Source organism: Magnolia sinica, chromosome 2, assembly GCF_029962835.1.
Source record: "Magnolia sinica isolate HGM2019 chromosome 2, MsV1, whole genome shotgun sequence".
Lineage (NCBI taxonomy): Eukaryota > Viridiplantae > Streptophyta > Magnoliopsida > Magnoliales > Magnoliaceae > Magnolia > Magnolia sinica.
Genome location: NC_080574.1, coordinates 137,110,010 through 137,135,481, shown reverse-complemented (window position 1 = coordinate 137,135,481; position 25,472 = coordinate 137,110,010). Strand labels below are relative to the sequence as shown.

At 39.9% G+C, this 25,472-nt stretch overlaps 1 protein-coding gene and 1 long non-coding RNA gene across 2 annotated transcripts; both read right to left on the bottom strand.

Moving 5' to 3' along the window:
* Positions 1-8,970: 8,970 nt before the first annotated feature.
* Positions 8,971-20,688, bottom strand: LOC131237847 (uncharacterized). The gene is made up of 6 exons (XM_058235861.1): positions 20,334-20,688; positions 18,025-18,138; positions 14,109-14,189; positions 10,317-10,489; positions 10,067-10,163; positions 8,971-9,330 (listed from the first exon to the last, which is right to left on the bottom strand). The coding sequence occupies exons 1-6, from the start codon at positions 20,583-20,585 to the stop codon at positions 9,208-9,210; spliced, it is 840 nt and encodes a 279-aa protein (XP_058091844.1). The 5' UTR covers positions 20,586-20,688; the 3' UTR covers positions 8,971-9,207.
* Positions 20,689-23,496: 2,808 nt separating this feature from the next.
* LOC131237845 (uncharacterized) lies at positions 23,497-24,295 on the bottom strand. The gene is made up of 2 exons (XR_009167434.1): positions 23,954-24,295; positions 23,497-23,682 (listed from the first exon to the last, which is right to left on the bottom strand). It is a non-coding gene; the product is annotated as an uncharacterized LOC131237845 (long non-coding RNA).
* Positions 24,296-25,472: the final 1,177 nt, after the last annotated feature.

Genomic DNA, 25,472 nt, shown 5'->3' with positions numbered 1-25,472 from the left:
GCTAAGTGCTTGCAACGCACGAATCCCCTGGGCCGAAATCTAAAACTTAAGTAAAATAGACCTTTCGCTCTTTTGTGAAGTTGTGATACCGTTAGATCACAACTAAACTCGATGCATGAGTTAATGATATTTTCTTTCTCATATTCGTATAGCCGCAGCCCCGATCTATCATCGAGACCGTTAAACAAACTTCTAATCATATTCGTTGGTTGACGCATCCAAATGGTAGGCCGATCATATTCATATGTAGATCATCATTAGAGCTAACTATTCTACAATATATATCGACATGTATACCCCATAACAGGCCCTAGAGGTTAAAAACACTCTCCCATAGGGCTAGTATAATGAAAACTTAGCCCTTGGGGCCATTTGTGCAATATCTGACACTATATAAAGCCCTCATTTAGGCACCCCCTCTCCCCATATGAATTTGTATTTTTCAAAGAAGAGAAAGAGAGAAAGAGGAAGAGAAAGAAAAAGAGAAGAAGAGTGAGAGTAGGAGTGGAGAGGCTTTAGTGCTTCCCTTCATCAGTTTCCTCTAATTAAAGCCCTAATATCGATCATTTTCATCCGTCGAATCCACCCTGTTTGCGATTAGGAGGTAAGAAACAAACCTACTTCCTAACCTAGGTTTTTCTAGGATGAATTGCATGGATCCCACGTATTTCTTGGTGTTTGTATAGGAATTTATGATTTTTCTCAAATCCCTAACACTACGAGCATTGTGAGTCGAGCAAATCGTCATAAGGTGCGGACCATTATTTCTAGTTTGCTTTTTATCAACACTTGAGGGTCTCAATTAATGATGTCTTGTGGTGAACGGTTTGTAAATAGCTAGCATGTCTATATCTCGAGTTTGATTGCAATATGTGTCATTAGTTGTTTTATGGATGCTCATATACTTGATTGAATGCCCAACTGAATGTGTTATTTTGTTAATGCCCACATATTTGATAAAATGCCTAAGTATGTGTGTTGCTTCTATTGATGCTCACATGTTCGATGAAATGCTTGAGTGGTTGTGTAGTAAAACTCATGCTATAATTGTGTGATGTAATGTTTAGTCCATAGTGATACTTAGAATTTTCATGGTGTTGGGTCAGTTGGCTAACCGCCCGAATTAAAGGAGTGGCCCAAGTTAAGGCGGCCACCCTAGGCTTGTTCGATCGACTCAGGTTGAACATGAACGACCAACAGTAGCTGGAATACACGGGATGCTTGCACCTAATGTTGGTTGTGCTAGGGTTCTCCCAGGTTAATCAAATTGGTCCAGTAGTCGACTGATCATATATGTTCATAATATATGACACGATCAAATCGAATCTAGGATGCCTCATTCCCAATGGATGAATCCGTTCATAACCGTTAGTGCGATACAATCCCATTAAGACTCATGAGTCGGGCGTGGTGGTATGGGACACCGTGTCCGAGCTGTCGGCCTATGCCGAGGTGATGAACCTCCCTGCAGTGACCAGTGAGCACTAATGGAGGTGATAAATCATTAATCGAACAACCCCCGTCAAATTACCTGGCCGATGGTTATGTGTCAGAGTACTGTTCAAACTACTCGGGCGTGGATGGAATTGGGTGACAAGTCATTTCCTTGTGGTGATTTAGTTTTATGTGATAAGCCTGCACCTTCATAACACCCCAATCACTGTTCATCCAGGTTGTGGTCCGAGCATGGGTTGGGGTGAGCCATTTGATCTAGACCCCCTTCGAAAATAGCGCTCCAGTCGGTCGGAGCAACGTGTTGACCAACGGTACCGAGTGATCATACTTGGTTTGGGTGACGACCCATACAGGATTGATCCTCATACATTTAGGTATCACATCGTACATTTGGAATTGTTAATTTGTGAGATAAATGGGTAACACTTAAATTTGGATCAAGGGACACTGGTAAGGAGCCCTACATGCGGCAACGGGCCACATGATCTGGATAATGACTCGTGATATAACGTCGGTATCCTAGCTTCGCCAATATGCTGGATGAATTGAATTTAAAAATTACTCGGCTAACATGATCATTCATCACATCGCATTAGTCTAGAATGTAGCGAAATAAGCGTTAAAGTCGCATGTTGAGAAACTGTTGTCATTTGCAAACCAGGTGGTCGAAGTCGCGTGTGAGGGAGTGTTGTTTGGAAAGGGTATACATCATGTTATATAACCATATGCATATTTAATAAAAGTATTTAGAAATTGTTTGATTTCTTGTTTATCATTAACTGCGTTGATTGTGTCGATAGCATGTGTATTTAAAAGTAATGGAACCACTGAGTTAGCTACTCACTACCACCTGGGACAGTATTTTAAAACACCAACCAGACGTATTATTGATGCAGGTTCTATCGAAGCCTACCATGGGTAGGCTTAGATCGGCTTGCGCCACCACCGTTATGTTTTGGAAGATTTGGAATAAACAGGAAACTTTACACTTTAACTATCTTGGGTATGTATATTGTGGCATGTATAATCCTCATTAGGGCGGACACCACTTTTCAATTGTACTTTCATTGTTTGCCCTATATTTATTAATTTTTGTTATCTCTACCTCGCTTTGGTTCCGCTAAGTTGAATTGGGCAACTCTGATTATTCGTGTGCGAACTTAATGTGAATTAGAATGAAGACGCATGTGCATTTTATTAAGTTGATGCATGGGAACTCGGGACCGGAGTCTATGTACTCAGGTACCGATTTTCGGAGCGTTACACCTAGCTTCACCAAAGACAATGCGGCCCTTATTGTGGGACCCACCTTGATGTATTTGTTTTATATCCATGTTGTCTATCCGCTTTGCCAAATGATTTTACGCTAGATGCCCAAAAATGAAGCAAATCTAAATCTTATGTAGACCATATTATAAGAAATAGTGGTGATTGAACATCCCACCATTAAAAACTTCTTAGGGCCCACCGTAATGTTTGTTCGCCATCCAACTTGTCGTTTAGGTCATATGAACTTGGATGAAGGCAAAAAACAAATATCAGCTTCATTTAAAACTTTTATTAGCCCTTATAAGTTGTTAATGGCCAATGGTCCACTTGAGACTTGGATCTACTTTTCTTTTTGGCTTAGAGATCCGGATGACACAAATAATGATTGAAATCGCAGTATTAAGTGTGAGACCAGTACCCTAAATAACTATTCCAACATCTAATTTTCGGTATCGGCACACTTTGGATAGACTAGATCAACAAGTTCCGATCAGACACTCTATTTTAATACATTAATGATCCAAGACCTATACCCAATTGACCACACTGATATTGTGATTTTAACGCCGCGTGGCACGTTCCATTTTGACGGCTAGATCGAAAGATGTATGCCCCATTAGAATCAATGCATGGCATGCACCGTACATGTGTGCACACGTTACATGAGGTCCACTTAGTATAAAATATCTGGAATAGTAAAAAGTCACTTTTAAAAAAAATAAAAAATCTAACACATTTATACCTCACCCTTACTGTGCCATGCATATCCCACGTCTCATCGCCTCTATATTCAACGATGACCATGATGTCCTCATGCATAAAATCATCTCCCGTCCATCTCAATGACTGCGTGGAAGAAATCGAAAGGAAAAAAAAATGATACAGAGAAAGAAAATATATAGTTAAACGAGAGGTTATAGGAGATTAGAAAGAAAGAAAGGCGATATCTACCGTTCATATACATCCGGTATCTAAATCAACCGTTGAGGTGAGTGCACGGGTCGTTTACCCATTGTCTTGATGTCGGGCCCATCAAATGGACTCCATCTTGACGTATCTGTTGATATTCAAGTTATTTTTCCATTTTGCCATAAGGTGGGACCCACCTATCGATGCTACCTTGTGTGGCCAACGCGTGGTCCACTTAGATATGCATATTATTCGTATATATGGGTTCCATAGTGGTGGAAGTTCATTCGATGGCTGGAATTCCATGTTTGCTTTTCCCTCTCTATTTTTATGTTCTTGGGTTTTAATGGATATGCAAAGCTCAGTAGGCCGACTATGAGTTGACCAACCTTATAGACGGAGTTGATCACTTACCTAGACTCTAATTATGTATTTACAAAGAATATAAAAAAAAATGAACCGAGTAGTCACTGTCTAAGACATGCAAAAGGTTCCTACGTCAACAGGGTAAGTGAAGTTTTTCACTTGTATCCCCACCTTGAAGCAGATAGTTAATCCAAACTATCCATCTTCTTTTCTCGATCATTTTATGGCTGAAAGTCAAATATGGGGTAGATTCGGACCTCAAGTGGGACACACCTTAGAAAACTTACTGTCACCATTGAAACCTTCCTAGAGATGTAACATAGCATTTATTTCCATGCTCGTATGGTACCTGTGCGTGGTGAAAACACAAAACCAATATAGGCAACCCCACTCATAAGACCCACTTGTTGTATGTGTGGCATCCGAACCACATATCAGTTTTGCTTGGCCATTTTATGCCTTGCTGCCAATAATAGGCTTGACCCTGATCTCGGATGGGCCACACTATAGGATTTAGTTAGTACAAGGATGTAGACCATTGAAAACTAACTATCGTGGCATTTATTGCCCCACTCTATTTTCATGAGATGATGTAAGCTTGAAAGTGACATCCAAAACAATAGGTGGTCCACTCATGGGACCTATCTGGATATATACGTTTGATCCATACCATCCGTACTTTTTACGAGATAACTCTAATCATAAATCAGACTCTTAGACAGATCCCTACAATAAGCATACCACACTATAGAAAAATAGTGGTGAGACTGATGGCCACCGTCAAAACCTCCCTGGATGTCCAGCTATACAGTGATTTGCATGTTTGACCCAAAATTTTCGTAGACTCCACATCTAGTGCCAACTTTGGTGCATCTATACCGCCCATCTATTTCTCCATGTTATTTTAGAGTATAGGTCCTAAGATGAGGCAGATCCAAATCTAAGGTGGGCTACACCACGTAACCCAAATGGACAGGAACATCCACCCTTAAGCCCTCCTTGTCCTTTATGTATATATAAATGTTAATATAATAGTATATGTAGTATATGTTACATAATATAATATATTATTTTATATAAAGTAAAGGGGGAGAGGGATGTCCAGTCCCTTATTTATGCAACAGGATGTGGGACTAGGTTTGGCCCCACCGTGATATATATGTTCTATCCAAGCCGTTCATTCATTTTGGACTGGCCGTCTTAGGCATTGGGATCAAGAATGGGATAGATCCAAGCCTCATATATAGGCCACACCAATAGGAACTATAATATCTCATATAGGCCACACAAACAGGAATGGTAATATTAAAAGTCCATAAGGGCCACCTTATTCGCACAACCCACACATGTGAGGTCACACGTGACCTATAGATGAAAGGAATACACAAATATCATCTTGATACCGTACTCCTATGAGCGCCATGCACCTTTACATTAGTGGCGATTAAATGGCTACATTGAATATTCTCAAGGGCTGTAGTGTGGTCTAACATCCAACCTATTCAGCAGGTGACACCGACTTGTATGAGTGGAAATCACATATATTAGCACGTTTCAACTGGTGTATGTGTTTCTATCTAGATTGCTTTATCGTGGAACCCATGTAACATGTGTAATATCCACACCGTCCATCCCTTTTGCCTTATCATTGTAAGATTGAAATTAGAATAGAACCAGATCTTTGGTGGACCACATTAAAGAAAACAGTGGGGACAATGATGTTCACCATTGAAATTTCCCAAGGGCTCTACCATGATGATTGATTGTCATTCAACCTGGTGACAAGGTCACCCAGGTATGGACATGACCAAACCCCTAAAACTCGAATCCAGGGAAGATCTAACATGACCATTGGTCACTGGAATCCACAGAGATGTATGCGTTTTTTTTTTCTTTTTTTAATTAAAATCATACAATTGTTTTACCAGCTCATTTTATGCACACATACCCAAGTAGGGTGCCATTGCAAGTCTTAAGTGGGCCATGCCACACGAATATTTAAAATTCTACGTCCACGCTCTTTATCTTAAAGTATTTAATGTTGATTATCACATATACTATGCAACCTCCATGAATGAGAATATGTGTTTACCAAAATTCGGTAATATACTATTATACGTGGCCCTGATAAGGTCGACACCAATAATATGCTTAGTATAAGGCATACATGCTTATTCATATGCTACACACATCATCTGTATGCCTATTATGGATTCCGATTAATTATAGCATACGCCTTTCAGATTGATATACTTAGAGGACCTGTATAAGACAAGGTCGCCTGCGTGATCATCATATGACTTGATGCATGACTTGAAAGTGTGGTTCATGCATAATACATTATGTGTGGCACGTTGCATCTACTCCCTAGCGACACCAAGGAAGTAGTTTTGCAGTCGGGATATGATTGGCGTGCATAAGTATGGACACCGAAAATTATTGAGGTTATAAGGCGTCACAGGCATCCCTGGGTGAAAGTCCCTAAACCCTATGGTACCAGTAGGATGCTCCAATGTTTAGACCGAGTGGAGTCATGAGCGCATGATGGCTGGATACTGGTAGGCCATGTCTCCCACTGTGTCGAGGTCGATTGGAAGGGGGTTTGACCTTAATCGCCTGGGTGAGAAGGCTATATGCTAGGCTGAGTATGACCAACTCGTGAAATGGGTTTGCTATCGGCGAGTCGGGTGTGTTTTTGTATATCACCAACGAGGCGGGTAGTGAGGTCTCTTGCACTTGCTTGGTCTTGCGCATGATGGGCAACAACTAGTGTCGGAAGTGTACTAAACCCCGATGATGATCCAATTGTGAACTTTTATGAGATGTTGACTAGACATCAGGATTGGCAGGTGACATATGGTAACCATACATTCATGTAGCACTCGAGATTGTAGATGTGTAAATATATTTAAGTGTTTTACAGTCGTGGGTCCTATCGCCAATAGGTATGGGACTATTCAGGATTAGGAGTCTATCGTCCTGGAATTACTTTACATGTTAGATATGAAACTAACATGTGTTGTAATCCTGGGTGCGAGGCCTCTACTGGCGTACTACACTACGCACTACGACTCGTTCCTTCATCATGCATTTTTATATTGCATTACTGTATGTGGCATTTGGCTCAATAGGCCTTTTACTTTGTATAACCTTGGTATGACCGCTAACATTCATGACTTGACAGCATAGCTCTTCATCATTTTCGCATACTTTGATATTGTTATACTTGTCATACATATTGTGCACGCACGCACGCACTCTCTAAGCTTCGTGATAAGCTTACACACGTTGTTTACATGTAGGTTATACTAGACAACAACAGTAGTGAGGTAGGAGTAGATGCTTGACCTTTTGGAGTTTTTTATATATGTATTATATTTTCCTTTCCAGTATTGTACTCAAATTCTTATATAATGGATATATGTGATGATGTTTGGCTTATGGTACATTTATAGTTATGCTTCTCCGATAAAAAAAAAAAATCTAAAAAGCCTCCTTATGGGATTCCAATTTCTGAACTTAGTGTAAGCTAGGAATCAAAATTGAGGTGTCATAGAGGTTGTTAGCACCAGATTCAGTTTACGACGAATAAGCACCGGAAATTATATTTGGGGCGTAACATCAAGGATACGAAAATAATGGAAAAAATGAATTCAATTGTTAATTACTCCTATCAAGAATAGGATTGACTAAGGATTGAAGCCATAACACATGTTTCATAAAATCTAGCAAGAAGAGGTCAATTGGTGGCAAAAGTCAATGGTATTTTGATAGAAATACAACCGTCTTTTCATGTCTTAACCGGAGTAGAAATTCCATTAGTTCTCTTAAAGACTTTTTATTGCAATGACGAATTTCTACCGGCTGATAAGATTAAGGCGCGGCTTACACTAAGTGAATAGAATAAGCCCTTAAATTGCTCTTTGGATAATAAATGAATGGATTTTGATCTTCTACTCTATTCCCATTTGCTTCTTGAAGTGGATATGCTAAGAGGTGGTGGTGCCTCTCCCTATAAATCATGCATCAAAGTGGGCCCCACAATAAGGGTCGCACTGTCATGGATGAGGTTGGGGGTGTACACGAAAAATAGAATCAATGCGGGAACAAATAGAAAATAGAAAAGTAATGTTTTGAAAAGTGATGCTATCTTGAAGCTCTCATGAAACTTGGGATCTATACATGTAAGAAGCCCTTCTTTCAATATATTACTTCTTCTTCTTTTGGTTAAAGAGAAGAAAAGGGTAAAATAATCAGTAGTTTTTCATTAAGGACCATGTGGGGGCATGGCCATTTTCCTACATCTGATTTATGGCTAAATGAGCTATCCATGGCATGGATTGTACTAATGATAACCAAAGGCAGTTTGGTCATCTCTCCTCCCTCTCTAACACAAAGCATGGAGTAGCACAATCATGCATGTGTATGAACATGGATTTTCGTTTTGTTACCTCCACACTGCTGGTGAAATTCACTTACCCAGGTAAGCACTCAACGGTGAATGTGGTCATTCATCCCGGCCGTCCATTAGAATGGCCACTTCTTCGACGGGCCGCTGCCCAAAAGACCAGATTGTTGAGTAAACCAGACTAAAATGTTCAAAACAACAAATGGGCCATGTAGGCTACCTCTTCCATGGCTCAGAAGGTGGGTTTTGGGTGATGACCGTTTCCAAGAGGTGGGCCCCTTTGTTGAGCAAAATCGCCACACTGTTAATCTAGCGGGCCCCATCATCATGGGCCACATGGAAAACATTCATCAACTGGAGTTTGTACAGCAGGACATTTATGACATTGGCCATCCATGGTGGGGCCCGCTAGACGAATGCATGCATTGAATCATGACATGGTAAGGCAGAAGAGGCCTGCAACAAGGGAGCAATGGAATGTGGAACATTGCTAGCAAGCACCTTTTGTGCGCACCGAAAAGACCTGATTACATGGCAGGACCCACGAGACAAACAGTCGTGTTTTTGAACGTCGTGAATAACATGTGTGAATTGAAATTAATAATTAGGGAAATATAACATGAGTGAATCAACAACATAGAAATAGATATACAACATCACCCCCAACAAAAGAAAAGTGAAAATAAATATAAATGGGTACAGCACAAAAGGGGTGGGGCTAATGATTTCAATGGCAATGGCCCTTCTGCCATTACTCTCTCTCTCTCTCTCTCTCTCTCTCTCTCTCTCTCTCTCTATTTCTATGTCTGGATGGGATCAGAGTCAGTATCATCACCTATGATGGAGAGGGAGAAAGGAGCAATGGCCACATTAAAAGTTGAAGAGCCTATCCTGTCGATGTGCTTCATTTCAAAGTCACCCTCCTGCATTTCCATCATATAAACAACAACCAAAACAAGGATTCAGATTCTAGCATAGGTGATGAGTAGTTGGTGGAATAAACAGTACATGTGTGCAGAGCACGCGCACATGGGCATCTCTTCACACATCTCTCTCGTACATGCTCAGCCACACACACCTCTGTGTGTCTGTGTGACTCACACACACACAGCACCTCTCCCTCACATGCACATGCACGCAAGCACATCTCGCCCCCAATCTCTCTCTCTCTCTCTCACTCTCACTCAACCTTTTCAAGAGATGCACCTTGTGTTATTTAGGGCTGCAACTTGCATTTGGTTGACCCACTGACACAAGGCCAGGTGGTTGTGAAGGTCCTCAGGTTGGAAAACGCCAACCCAATTTACTGGGTTGGGGTTTGGGTTGAGCAAATTTGGGTCGGGTTGGGTATTTGGGTGAGGTTTGATCGTTCAGGTATGGAGTCATTTAGGTTGGGCATTGGGTCCGGTCAGCTTGTGGGTAGGGTCCTCTTGAGGTAAGGTTGGCTTGTGGGTAGGGTTCTCTTGAGGTCGGGTCGGGCTTGGGTTGATCCTCAAACCTGACCGACCCAATCTGCCCGAGTTGCACCCCTAGTGTCAGTTTTAGTACCCAATAATACAACTTTGGGCTATTGTAAGTCGTACTGTATTAGCAAAACTAGAAAAAAGAGGGTGTTTCTATCAAAGGAGTGGATTTCCAAAACAAAATTTTCCAACTTACCATCCTCCCATTAGGAGTGCCTAAAGGGCATGCAGACGAGTACTCAAAACCAGTCCTCGGCAGTATAACTGGTTGTTCACCTATTACACCAACTCCCCTGCAAGAAGAAGAAGAAGAAAGTAAGCTCTAGCAAGAAACAATTGCAGCGCAGCGCATGTGTTGATTAAAAAGAAGAAGAAGAAGCACAGTAATTAGTAATGCAAATGCAATAGAAAAAGTAAGATTAACATGTAAAGAGAACGGAACTAACCAGACGTTCTCAGTTTTGCCATTGGCATCAGTGATTATCCAATGCCTTCTTAGGAGTTGAACAGGCCGCTCCGAGTTATTGGTGATTCTTATCCGATACGCGAAAAAGTACTGCCCTTTCGAAGGCTGGCTCCGGCCTTCGATGTAGACACTCCTAACTTGCACCCGGATCCCCTAAAGCATGGTACCGGAAATTTATTAGAAAAATCAAAATGCTCATTTTTCCAAAATCTGAGAGGAAAACTACAACCAACACAAAAGGATTCCTCCGTGTTCACAAGCTTAGATCATGCTAGCTTAAGAGTTGGGATTTCCAACAGAATACCTGGAAAGGCTTCATGAGATCTGAGAGTACTACGATTGAAGACAGAGCAATTTAGGGCGAGAGATGAAACATGAGATAAGCGTGTTATGCTAAAAATCAAGCAATTCAAGGATAGTGGAATACAACTTAGGCACTAAGTAGGCTGTCCACTGGTTGGGCTTGGGTGGATCCATATCCGGGCCCATCTAAGGGATTGGATTTGGGTCATGTTGGGTTCGGGTTTGGGTCTTGGCACCATAATCAAGGTACTGATATATATATATATATATATATATATATATATATATATATAGAGAGAGAGAGAGAGAGAGAGAGAGAGAGAGAGAGAGAGAGAGGATCATTATTTATTGCAAAGAGATTAAAATGCTATTAATCAAACACACATTCATAGGCGAATTCTATGGTGAAAATGTTTTCATCATAGTCAAAGGGCAAACAGTTGGAAGATGAGCCCATGTGGTTTGTGCATGCCATCTGTCCATGCATTAGGTGCCCCCGACTATTTTATGGTGCGCCCCAAAGATGAGGCAGATCCAATAATCAGGTTGGCCACACCATGACCCTGGGGAACAATCGGAGGGGGTGCCCACCATAGAAATGCACCAGATTGTGTGCGGCCCACAAGTAGGGCTATCAACAGGCCAAGCTTTGCCAGGCTATGGTCTGTCTAAGCCCAGCCCGCAAAATTAAACACAGGCCTGAACCCGGCCCAGGCCCATGACAATCCAAAAACAAACAGGCCAAACCAAGCCCATGATGATTATGCATGGCCTGAGCCTGGCCAGTGGCCACCCACTTATGTGCAATATTTGTGCTCTTCATTAAGTGTGCTGCATGGCCGCATCATGCATGATGCATGGGAAAAATGCCCTTGAATCCTAAATGGGCCAGGACAGGATGACAGCTCTTAAATGAAGCTCAAGCCCTGCCTCATTATAAGACAAGCTTCAACTTAGGCCTGGGCCCCGCCCTCAGGTCAAGCATTTCATCCCAAGCCTGGCCCAAAACACACCAGCCCAACCCAGTGACAGCCATACTCATAAGGGTGTGTTTCATTCAAACCAAGGCATTCCATAATGGTAACAGTGGCTGTAACCATTATGATATGGGCTGTAACCTTCTGTTTTTTTCTTTTTCTTGAAAATAAAAATAAAAAATCTGTTACGGAACTGTTATGGGTCATTATTTCTGTAGTGACTGTTATGGCCATTTCCGCCCTGTAACACGTAACGGTTACCACCATCACTCTTACATAACCGTTTTGGTATACCATGATCCAAACCCATCGATCGGGCATGCCCCACTATGATGCTTTGACACAAATAATCAGCCCACTCCCAACATCAAGTGGTCCCCACCACTGAGATTTGTATATATACATTTTTCACTGTTTCCATGGCGTGTGGCCCACCATGGCGTGTATGTACGAATCTAAACCGTGCATCAAGTGCACCCCACAGTGATAACGGGACGTCCAATCCAACCCAACAGTCAAGTAGTCCCACCACTTGAATTTGTAGGTTTGTGGGCCCCATTTCATTGTTTTCCATGGTGTGGCCCATCAGGTAGTCAGATCAGCTTGATTTTGGGTGTAGCATTTTCATGGTGGGGCACATCTAACCTGTTGGGTGGGTTGGATGTCATGCAAACACCAAGTGAAGCCCATAGTGGTCCGACTTCACCCACACACACAGATAATTAACTGGGTAACCGATGATGTATCAATACCTTATTTTTAAATGAGTCTAGAATGATGGACCAGAATCTGATGATTTTAGGATAATCATGTTGGGAATGTCAGGTAACGATTGACAGCCCTAAAATTTGATTATTCTACAATAACTTAGGCCACCCAATGCATAGTGCCTAATCGTTGCCATGCCAAAGCTAACTAAAAGCCTCAAACCAGATTTCAGTTCATTATAATCATCATCATCTAAGCTTTATCCCAATTGATTGGGGTTGGTTACATGAACCCTGTTCCACCATTCTACTATATCAAGGGCCAGACCTTTAGTTAGACCATAAGTCCTCAAGTCTTTTCTTACTACAACCATCCACATCCTTTTAGGCCCTCCCCTTGCCCTTTTAAAGCCTTCAATTTGTACCAACTCACTACTCATATCTAGTATCGTTCTTGGTCTCCGTTGCACAAGACCAAACCATCTAAGTCTACTTTCCCTAATCTTATTACCTATTAGTGCTACCACTAAGTTCCCTTGAATGTATTCATTTCTGATTCTATCCTTCCTTGTCTCGCCACTCATCCATCTCAACATTCTCATATCAGCTACACTCATCCTATCACCTTCATTATTCTCATTGTCTCTTACTAGTACCCTCTAGTTATTGATGTCAATGCATGGTCCCTAAGCAATTTATTGTTAAGATCAACATAAGCCTTACATTTAGCCCCACTTACTACTACCCTAGCAATCTTTTTCGCATTTCTATATTTTTCAAAATTTCCATCATTTCTAGTCCCTTGCCAGGCTTTGAAACATAAACATTTCTCGTGAATAGCTTTATGTTTAGGTTTATAAACCTAAACATCCTCATTCCACCACCAAATTTCAAATTTCCTTATATAATTGGCTTTTTCTCTAGCTACTGTTAAAACATCTTTTGCCACTTTCCTAATGCACCCAACCATCTCATTCCACATAACATTCAATTTTCTTTCTTCCATCCATTTATCTTTAAATAACATTGTCATCTCCTTTTAAATTCCACCACCTAGTTTTTGAACACCTATTAATTTAACTCCCTTTCTTCCATCTCTTTACATAAACATCCATAAACATTAATTTAACTCTCCTGAAATAACCTTGCAATCCTTGCATATTTATCATTCTCTAAATTCATATCAGAAATAGAAAGAAGGAAAAAAAAAAAAGAAAAAGGGTGGGGGGTGGTGCAATAGAAGAATCGTCAAACAAAAGAGAAGCTAAAGACTAGGTTGATAAGGTTAAATGATAAACGCATCCAAGTCGAGTGCAGTTTGGGTGTTCCGCTTCCCAAGACCAACATGACATACTAGCATCAGACCATGGTTGATTTGGGGTGGAGAAAAGGGGATTTAACACTAGTCTGCTTAATGCCTGCGGCCTTTTTTGCACCACTGTGCATTAAGCATATCTCAAAAGTCCCATCAACCATGATTTGGCAGTACACCCAAATGCTACTTTATTCACCAGTAAAAGTTTGTGAGTAAACTAGGCAGATCAACTGGCTAGAGAACACATGTTATTTGTATAAGCCAAATTGATGGCATAGGTTATACATATTTTTAAAAACCAAACACCAAGTGCATTAAGAATGCCTCAGAAGTCCCACCGACCATGATCGGGTGGTACATCCAAATGCTTCCTAATTCACCAACAAAGATTTGTAAATAAGCTACGCATATCAATCAGCTACTACTGTGTTATTTATAAAAACCAAATTGATGCTTAGGTTTATACATACCAGGGTCGTAGCGTCGCTTGAACATTTGAGGAGTGAGTGTGGTGCCACAGCCAGTAGCTCATCTCTATACCCAGCAGCATCCTGAAAAAAAAAAAGATACATCCAACACACACACACAAAAAGCATATGTAAGTACGTAGCCGATGTCATGACCATTTCACAGATAATATATATGCCATGGATACTAAAAACTGCTCATGAAAATTGTATGTTATGGATATCAAAAATTGCTCATGAAAATCATCATGCATAACCATATACAGACTTCAGAGTGTGAATTCTTTAGAACCTATACAAATTAAGAACTTAAGACTGGAAAGACTGAACGGTCCTTGGGCACATCACAGACAGTGAGAATTCTTTCATGTCTACAGTCATACATGTTGGTGCCTCAACAGCCTGAATTAATGTGAGCTCAGCGGACATGGTTTTCTTCATATCCATATGCATGTGCGTCCTCACACATGCCCCTCAACAACCCAGCAAAATATTTAGAGGGAGGTTTTCCCATGTGTGTAAAAACCATTTTCAAAAGACCAGTGTTATGACCCCATATTAGTATAGACGTTACCTTTATACAATGAATGCCCATGATGCAACGGGAAAAGGGGGGAAATGGAAAGACTGAATATGTCCAGATGAAGGGAAACAGAAATTGTTTTGAAGCAAATTTTTTTTTTTTAAATGATAAATTGATAATATATCACTTTTATATAAGACTTGTTTAGTTACTCAATGGCCATTATTGAGAAAATAATGAACACTATTTTCAAAATAGCAGAAATTATTTGACAACCGTTTTTCATTACATAACAGTGTAAAGCAACTGTTTCCATTATCATGGGTGTTGCGATGTTTCTTTAAACCTCGGTAGAAATGGAAAATGTGACAGTTGGAGATCCATTAACTGCAAAAAGTACAGAATTTGGCTAATGATGCCACCCAAACTGCCATTTATCAAGCCAAAAAAGCAACTAGAAAGTGTAACTTCCAAGCAATTTTTGGAGGAGCTGATTACATTCAAATAGAGATCATCCCCAAACACCTGAACTCTTTAGAGATTGGGGCTCCCCAATAACCTTTGTAAAATGTAGTTCCTCATCTAGATGATCATGCACAGTAGATGCAAACAAAAAAGCCATCCTCAACTGTCCTATTATTCCATGGGAATGAGGATCAGATCTCAAGAAATATTTTTAAAGTGATATTGATCTGGTCCATGTAGCTTAATTGCTACCAACATTTTGTAGAAAACTAAACCTGGCAGGTATTTGCAGTGGCAAATTTAAAAGCCAATGTGGTTTCCATGAATTCAATTGGAGTCGTGCTAAGCGTACTCAAGAGCGTGGGAATTTGAATCCTACACTCACCACACATGTCAACAGGTGAAACCCCCTGTGCATATGCCATGTTGATCTTGTCTTCAGGAGAGTCATGCATGCACGACCATAGTTAGCAATTTGGCATACGGCAAAAATTCAGTGCATCAAACATTCAAGTTTTATTCGGGGTAGACTGAAGTCCACAAGTAAAAATTCACAAGAAAATGGAAGACCAAACATGCCCTTAGAAATTGTATCCTTGGAATAGAAGTAATACAATTTAAACTGTCCAAATTGTGTGTCCCAGTTTAGATGTATCATGTCCCAAAACTCATGATCATTTGATTATCTAACCATTGGATTGGTACCATTTATTGGATGTTAAAAATTAAAGGACCAGTGGTCCTATTTCAGCAAAAAAGTGTCAATGAATCAGTGGTTAGAATAACTCAACAGATCTGATTATGAGATGTGACTTAACAGCTGTGGGTTACACAATTTAATTGCTTCAATATAGTTCATATATGCCACATGCACCGGTTTTGAGTGCCAAAGTATCAAGTGTCATACTCTATCAAAGTATAAATAAAGGCCTTCTTTTCCTTTTGCAACATACCGCAGCAACCAACAGGAAGAGACAAGGAGGAGAGAGGAGAAAGAGAAGCAAAAGAAACACATGAAGGTTGAGGCGTATTATATGCTAACTAGTATGCTAAGAATTTTATATGACACAGAGGTTAAATACGAGAATTTATCCGTATTTTTTAAATTAATGGCATACGAAACATTTTCACAAAAAATTGGTGAATGTGGGCATATTACGCATATAATACGTGTATTTGCTAACTATGTGCACAACGAATGTGGATCATGGGTCAATCCTTTCTGAACGCCCCACACTTGATGAGTAGGTAGGCCTGAATTTCAAGCCATAGCACATGCATGGTAAGGGGGCAACTTGAGTGGGTTGGGATGGGTTGAGGGACAACCCAAACCCAACCCGACCCAACCTAAATTCCAATCCGAGGTGGCCAACCCAAATTCCTCTTTACTCAACTCTAAACCAACCCAACCCAACCCAACCCAAATGCATGTGATTGTTCCTACCTGACCAAAATATGCTCAGCGCAAACCCAACCTGATATTAAATCGATTCAAAATTTCCAAGCCTAACCCTACTCGAGGACCCTAACAACCCAACCAAACACGAACTTGGTTCGGGTCAATTGGGTTCGAGTTGACCCCAAACCAAATTGCAACCCTACATCCTGGGGTCAGCCGATGACTAGCCCATATCTCACATACATGGTACATGTGGCATGAGTAGGAAAGGAGCACTTGGATGAGATTATGAACATTGAAGGTTCTAGGTTAGCCATGTCATTAATCATGATAATATTTACATAGCTACAAGATAAGGAAATAAATATTGAAGGTTTCGGCCATGTCCTTAATCATGATAATATTTCCGAAGCTACAAAATGAGGAAAAACTAAGTTTAGAAATATCAGACATCAATCGTCAAAAGTAAGATTGGCAAAAGTTCTACAATCGGCTGCCCACTAGATGTCAAACTTCGTCTTTTACTACAGTTCTACAACTGACAATGGTGAAGGCTCACATTTTGTAATAAAACTCTTGCAAAACACCTACATATGATAGAAGAATAGAATTGAAAGAAACATATCCACAACAATCATCTATACCATACTGTAGCTTGAACTGTAGGGGGGAAAGGGATTCCCCACAGCAAAGGGAGTGTTCAGGTGCCACTTAGAATTAGTTTTAACTTTTAACACATTTCTCCTGAAAGGCCTGTCGGAAGTATACCAATGGCTGGATTTGAGCTTAAGATTGTAGCCCACTCAGGTGTCCAATAATCCTGAAATGTCAGCAAAATGGGTTTTCCAAGATGCCGATTTTGTTGAATGGCTTGGATTTCCAAACATAGGGTACTCATGAGCACGTGTGCAAGAGAGTCAATCCCTGCATCGCTAACCTCATTTTTTTGGAAAAGCAAGGGGACAATATCTTTCCCAACAATGCCGGTCTCCACATATTTAATGAGAAATGAAAAATGGGTGACAGCCAAACACACCCTAATGACTGGAAAGGCGAGTAAGCTTGCAAAACAAATATATTTTAGAGGAGCTATGAGAGTATTTTGGTAATTAGACATGTCACATGGAATATGCAGTGGTGAGATGCTATTACTACCTCTCTCTACCAGAAGTGAAAAGGCAAAAAGATTTCATCCCTTGTATGATGATCTATACACATCCTAAATAGGTACCTCAATCTAAACCAACCAAGTCTTTGTTCCTATGACAGGCGATTCATATCCCAAAAATCATAACGAACAGGTGGTCCTAATGTCCAATTGGAAGCCCACAAATAAATGGTTGAAGAGAAAACTTCTAAAACCTCAAAGATTGATGCATTTTTCTTTTCAATTCTCCTCAATTTTTAATGAAATCACATCCAATTCAATCAAGACGTATGTGAGTCTTTGCAGAACCATTTAATTCGCAACACACAAATTCAAATTGGGGGGGGGAATCTTTTGAAATAGGGGGGGTGCCAGGATTAGGTACCTCAAACCTCTCTTCATCAATTGCCTTCTTCATCAAACTCTTAAGGCGTAACACTGGCTCCTCCTCCTCAAATGACCTCAACGAATCCCGGATTCTTGCAGCTTCTTTGTAATCCTACAACAGAAAGCAAGATGAACTTTGGGAAATGAAAAAAAATAGTAAAAGGAATGTCACACTGCCTAGGGGTTAAAAAAAAAAAAAAACAATACCAGAACAAAACACAATGTGGCTTATTTCAATTCTAAAACAGAAATCTTAGGCTACATTTGGTTGCACCAAATATCACGAAATCTCACGATATTTTGCACAAAATCAAACCGATTAATCATGAAATATCAAGATATTTTGTGCAACCAAACACTGTCTTATTGTTTGAAATTATGAAATAATAATAAAACATTCTAGACAGATTAATGTCATCAAGACTAGTTATAGGGTCCCACTCGTCAGCTAATGCACCATTTGCTGACACAAAGGATTTCCTATATGTGAGGCTCATGGTTTGTGATCTGAACTGTTGATCCGATGGTTCACACTGAGGATTGGAGAATCGCCCGAGAATTCCTCGGATTGGAAGATAAAAAGCCCTTGTTACTCACCCATTTCTCAATTCAATGTGGGAGACTGTAATGCCTTCCATGTGTGTATCTATTTATTAGCTGCCAATGGAAGGATTGAGATTATTCAAATTAGGGAAATTTCTAAGGGATCCTTCATCCATGATTGAGGCCATCAAATCAACGGTTCGGATCAGCAAATAATGCCCCTACATGTGGAGAATGCTGTGCCACAGAAAACTGAACTTGGGCTGATGATCAGGACCCCATAATGCTCGTCTTCGAAATCATTGTATCTAAGGGCGCGTTTGGATTGCAAATTACATCGGTATTGTAATGGAAAAGCACAATTATTATGACTTGAGTCATTTGTTCAAGCACATAATTCAGCAGTTAAATGCAGATGTATTAGGAGACAGGTATAGTGATTTGTAATCATTACAATTTTACATGATATTGCAGTGGAAATCCCCTATCCAAACACATGGACCAGTATGTTTAATGTAAAAGTATCATTAATATAATTGTACCACGCCTATCCAAACACTGGAATTGTTGGTCAAATTACCTGTTTTTCAGGAGACGGGTATTGTAATTTGTAATCATTGCATTTTAATTCGCAATCCAAACATGCCCTAAGTAACATTACAATATCAAATTCCAACTATCCCCAGTTACAAATACACAAAACACTAACAAACCCCAGAATTCAAATCCACCAAAAAACACCCAAGAACCAGAACATCCATAAATTAAAACAATTTCATCAAAAAAATTTAAAAGTTAATAAAGTAACTAAAACCATTGAAAGCCCATAATCATAATCTACCAAAAGTACAAACACTATGTGTGCATCAAAATGCAGATATATATATATATATATATATATATATATATATATATATATATATATATATATATATATATACATATATATATATATATCTCAGAAAACAGAACCGAAATCCACTCAAAAAATTAAACTTCCAACAATTCAGAACAATTAAACAAAAATAAAAAAGACAAACCACATCCAACAATTCAAAAAATTCCAAAAAAGAACAATCATGATCCACAAAAACCACCCAAGATCCAAGCACCAACAAATTCAAAATCAAATTTTTTTTTTTTTTTTTTTAAAAAGACCCATCAAAACCCCGAACCAAATGCACCAAAAACACAGGAAAAAAGCTCCAACAACTTAAAAACATCAAAAACCAAGAATCATAATCCACTAAAAGAACAGAAAACTAAGAAAATCTAAATCCAGTTTCAAAAAATCAGAAAACAGAACCAAATTCCACTCAAAAATCAAAACTTCCAACAATTCAGAACAATTAAACAAAATTATTAAATATATAAAAAAAAAAAAAAACACATCCAACAAAAACACCCAACAATCAAACCTCCAACAATTCAAAAAAAAAAAAAAAACCAAAAAAACAAAATCATGATTCACCAAGACCCAAACACCGACAAACTCAAAACCAATTTCAAAAAATCAAAACGAGATCAAATGCACAAAAAAAAAAAAAAAAAACGCTCTAACAACTCAAAATATTTCCGAGAAAACCAAAAATAAAAAATAAAAAAATCCATCAAAACCATCCACAATAAATTTTCCAGTAATAACTCAAAACCAACTTCAAAAAACAAAATAACAAAAACCCAATACTCAAAAACAAAAACTAATCAAAATCCACCAAAAAAAATCAAAACATTCACAAATTCAAACGAAGAAAGACCACCCACCTCGAATTTAGCTGCAACAGCCATCTGCTGCTTCAGGAGAGCGTAGGTCTGGCTTCGAGAAAGAAAAGAGCTCGTCGACAACGCCGGCTTCAGGCTTCCATTCTCATCTCCATTCCTCTCCGAAGAAGCAGAAGGAAAGCATGCAGAGATTCTGAGTATCTTCCCTACGGCTCTACCGTTTCTTCTACAAGGCCATGATCTTTGAGCTCTTGGGTTGAAATCTGTGAAAATCTTCAGGCTCGATGATTGCATTGTTTGAGTCCCCTTTTGGGGATTTTTGTGATCTCTTTTTCGTTTTTCTTCTTCTGTTGGGTTTGAGAATTTCTTTTTTTTCCTTCTTTTCTTCCAACAATCCTTTGTGATCGATGATTTTTAAGATACTCTGCTTTAATAATGAAATTACTAAATAGCCCCGTATTTGGACATTATTTTCTAATTTACCACTGGTAATTAAAAAAAATCATAATAAAAAGAGGGTTGATCAGGCAGTGCACCATACCATAAGCTTACTGTATCGCGCATTTTTTTCCCTCCAATTTGTGACGCGTATACAAGATCCAGACCATTAACAACATATACCTCCTCATTAAGATCACGTATGGTGAAATTAAGCATGACCCAAATATTTTGTGGGCCATGATATTGAAATTGATGAACATACGAGGATCCAACCCAACATACCTTTTTGGTTCCTCCTGGGATGTGGATTGTGTAGTGATATGCTACGGTGGGCCCACTGTGATGCATGTATTTTATTCACGCCATTCATCTATTTTTGTAGCTTATTTTAGGTTATAAGCTTAAATTAAAAACTTATTTACCATACATAGGCTATGTTATGGGCTCTCATACCCGGAAAAAAATCTATGAATCAAGATGATATTTCTGTCTCTTTTTTTTTTTTTCTTTTTCCAATGGTTATCTGATCAACTCCGAGGATGGCGAATAGATATAATTGTAGGCCCTAAAATAATTTCAATGGACGGCCTTATTTTTCCTACTTCCTATTAATCTGTGGTCCACTTAAACTTAGGGTATGTTTTAATTTTGGGCCGATGCCATGAAATGAGTAAAAATTTAGTTGCACCGCATGAATAAAAACACACATCAGGGGAGACCACAGGGAATATGTACACCACCACGCTACAGTGCGGTGTGGTGAGCTCCACGCTCTACAATTCATGCCCTCCATCTGATGAATGGATGGGGTCAGTGGTTTTTTTTTTTTTTTCCAAATCATACATGTGGAGTGGAACCGTAATTTGGACAGTTAAATATAAATTACATATACTCCACCTATGACATTTTTAAGTAATTCCCAAGCGGTGAGTATCATTTATCGCCCGCCTTTTAGAGTATCAAAGTTTTCAGTGGTTTCTGCCAAGAAGGAGGGGTATGTCTGTAATTTAAGGGAGGGATGTGGACCTTTCGATATGCGGCCATTCTCGTCCGCAGATCTTCGCAATGCGTGGGAAAAAAAACGAAACACGTGTCACCTCTCAGAGCCATTGTTTTTATATGAGTGAGCCCTCGAATGTCGCCGTAGTTTAACAGACGCCAGTTTGTTAATGGCCTCCACCAACCTTCACCGGTAAATTTTGCTTGTCGATCCGAGCCGTCCGTTAGAGCGGCCCACTCATGGAATGCCCACAAACCAAAACCAGACTGGAGTGACCATCTCTTGGTAGCATGTAGTGTCCATTAATTATATTAACCGTCCAATTCATGGATACATTTTACATGGTTCATTCCATCTCATCAATCTGGGAATTTTGCCAATGTGTCCGTGATAATGGACGGACCTGATCAACGAGCACATTGGCCAACATTGGCGGAGGAGTGCTAACGAAGCCGGTGAATGTTAATTAACAGAAAAAGAAAAAAAAAAACTCAATATATTTCAATGAGATTGGAGCCTCATGCTGCAAACTAGTTGAATTGGACACGTGGACAGTTCAATAATCGATCTGGGCTGTCTATCTGATTCAAACCAGTTTTCACTGGCCGCCGTACAAAAGAGTCAAAGTAAACACTCCATTGGATTGATTCCAACCGTACAAAAAAGAGTGCCTTGGAAAATGGATGGCTTCAAGGACAAGGGCAAGTGGCTGGAGTTAGATGCGTTGGATTCGAACTGTTCAGGACCGTTAGCTATATATATATATAAAGGTGTCAACGTTGTTGCACGGCATCATTCCCCAACAGAAAAAAATATCAACACTCCTAGCTGGATGAGTGGATATGTTACATTTCCAATCGGACGGTCAGGATAAACCCAAAATAAGAGATATTTTGATAACACTACGTCATTGTTACCATCACTATTTTAGCTACATTTGTCGTTTATAAGGTTGTCTGTGTTACAATTGCTTTACAGGATCATGATTTGATGCCATCCAAACTGGCGTGGACAAGGTGGGCCATCATATGCTGATGTGACCATTATTTTGTATTAATGTACAAAAACACGGACCTGACGTGCGGAGGATGATCATCAACGAAAGCCTCACAATCAGGTGATACCCACCATCCATTGTACGGTTCCACCATGCGTGGGTCATGACCCCAAAATCGCTACCAGACAATCCTGACCATCCAAATAGTAGTTTTCAGATGGCTTCTCGAAATAGATGGCTAATGAGGCATATCCGAGTCAGTGGTGTGATTTCATACTGACTATCTGTTGGACGGTATTGTCAGTCCACAAAAAAACCGCAGATTGGCGAAAATCAAACAGTGGGCCCCACCAGAAGATCACCTGGCAGGCCTATATTTGCATGCCACCCCACCACACCAAACTGTGGGCCCCACCAGAAGATCACCTGGCCGAAAATCAAGCCGGTCCACTCATCAGGTGGACCGAACAGTTCAAATTAATGGAGAAACAACCATCGGAATGAACATAGAGCTGTGGTCCACGTAACGAGTGGCTCAGCCAGATTTCCGAGATAAGTAATTTTCGCGATGCAGATGTCACAAACATGCAGAATGTTGGTGTGAAAGAGATCTCTACGGTTTGAAGTATCATTCGGAACAGGTACGTCCATAGACTATACTCTTGTATTCAGCCCGAATACATAAATGGAGGTTGCCAAACACAAAAAACAATCTACCAAAAATGCTATTAACAGACCATATTCCTCTCAATCAAGGATACACAAAAGACATTCTAATTTCCTTTGCATTGATACTCAAATCAAGGGTCAGATGCAAAAGGCTCCCTGTCTTCACCAGTCAAAATGTCACTTCTAGCATTCGCATATACAGTGGGCCACCAAAGTCATATGATCTAAGGATCACATCGATAAGCACCACCATTTCATCTAAGAGGCCTCACTTTTCTCCAGAGCTGTAACAGAGCAACACACATTAGTGGAGCAAATCCATATAAAAGCAGGGAAAAAAAAAACGAAGAAGAAAACAAAACGGAAGGTGCTGCTGATGCCAATAGCACAAGGTAACTATTAGCAAACTGCCTCGCCGTTGGATCAGGATCGGACGGTGAGAAGAAGCAGGATTCACTCTGATTTTTTAAGTAGGTGCTCAAGCAAGTGACTATCTCATCTTGATCAACATTGATAAGCTTTCCAATTAGTGAGCAGGAAGGGCAAGAGATTTACTGTTGTAATTGAGGAGCTTCTCGATCAGGTCGACGTGGGTCATGAGCATACGCCTGCAACAATAGCGGACCAAGCCCAATGCATCAAGAGCATCTCTGCATACATCATTGAGAGATTTATTACCAACAAATCGAATATATAAACTTTTAAATAAAACAAGATTCAGACAATGTTAGGAAATTGCTCTAAAGACTCGCCATGGTTGCCCACGAGCCACATAAATCAGGTTGATAGACTTCATTCCGCTGATCCGCTCAATGGTGCAAATGTCATTTGCATCCTTTTCCAACAGGGGCACCCAAATAGAAGATGGGAATCTCCGTGAGTGTGAGTGTGAGTGTTTGTGTGTGTACTTGCTACTACCAAAGTAAATAAATAAATAAATAAATAATCAGATTTCTTTTTTTTTTTTAAATTCACTTATTTTGTTATAGGACTATTAGTAGACTAAAATACCGGTAAATTTATAGGACATGACCATCATCATCATCACTGAAGCCTTGTCCCAACTAATTGATATCAGCCGTATGAATCCTGCTCAGCAATTCCAGTCTATTAAGAACCATATCCTCGGTTAAACCATAATAGGTCATCATATGGTTGTAGGCATTCCCCTTGCTTTCTGGATGCTTCAACTTGAACCTACTCATTCTTAACTGGTGGAGTTATTGATCTCCTTGGCCAATGGCCAAAGGATCCAAGCCTAATTTCCCTTGTCTTATTACCTATTTTTAGTACTCCTAAATTCCTTCAAATGCATTCATTTATAACTCTTATCCTTCCTCATCTTGGCAGTCATCCATCTCAATATCTTCATTTTGGCAACACTCATCCTATGAACATGTTGTTCCTTCACCCCCCACAATTTTGTCCAGTAAAACATGGCCAGTCTTACAACTATCCTATGAAATCCCCCCTTCAATTTGATTGGTACAAGGTGATCACATAAAACTCAATTGGCACATCTCTAACCTATGGAAAACATAGGCAATAAATTAATACCCTTTCGAAAAGATCCTCTCTGTAAGCTACAACTTTAGTGGGCCCTGATTCAACTACTGCTCACATTTTCAGGGGAGCCATATGCAAGCATGGCCTACACATGATTCAAGCCAACAATTAGACAGCTTCCACCATGTAGCAGATCTCTTGGCAAAAAATTGAGGCATTCTACCGATCAGATGAGCTACAGTTTGTAAATAACTTGGACAAATAAGAAAATTTTAGGCTAACATCGTGGCCCATTGGATGAGCAGACTGGATTATTTTTGTACAAGGACAGTAGACAATGAGATACAACTAATGGACTGGCCTCTTTTTGTATACGGGACATTGGACAGTGAGACAACTAATGGATGGCATGGAACAACAGATTGGATCACTGAAAAGTAGGCTCCAGTTGTACAAACTGAAATCCCAAACCATAATGTATGATCACTCACCCCAGAGCCATTAATATAGAAATATTGTAGGTTTGCTTAACGCCCTGTGGATGTAGGGAGCTCCAATTCACACCTTA

Excerpts from the sequence above, each read along its gene's own strand:
- LOC131237847 (XM_058235861.1), bottom strand. The coding sequence starts at position 20,585 with ATGCAATCATCGAGCCTGAAGATTTTCACAGATTTCAACCCAAGAGCT. Across the intron at positions 18,139-20,333 it reads CTGTTGCAGCTAAATTCGAG|GATTACAAAGAAGCTGCAAG; the intron begins GTGGGTGGTCTT and ends TTTCTGTTGTAG. Across the intron at positions 10,164-10,316 it reads GGCAAAACTGAGAACGTCTG|GGGAGTTGGTGTAATAGGTG; the intron begins GTTAGTTCCGTT and ends TTCTTCTTGCAG.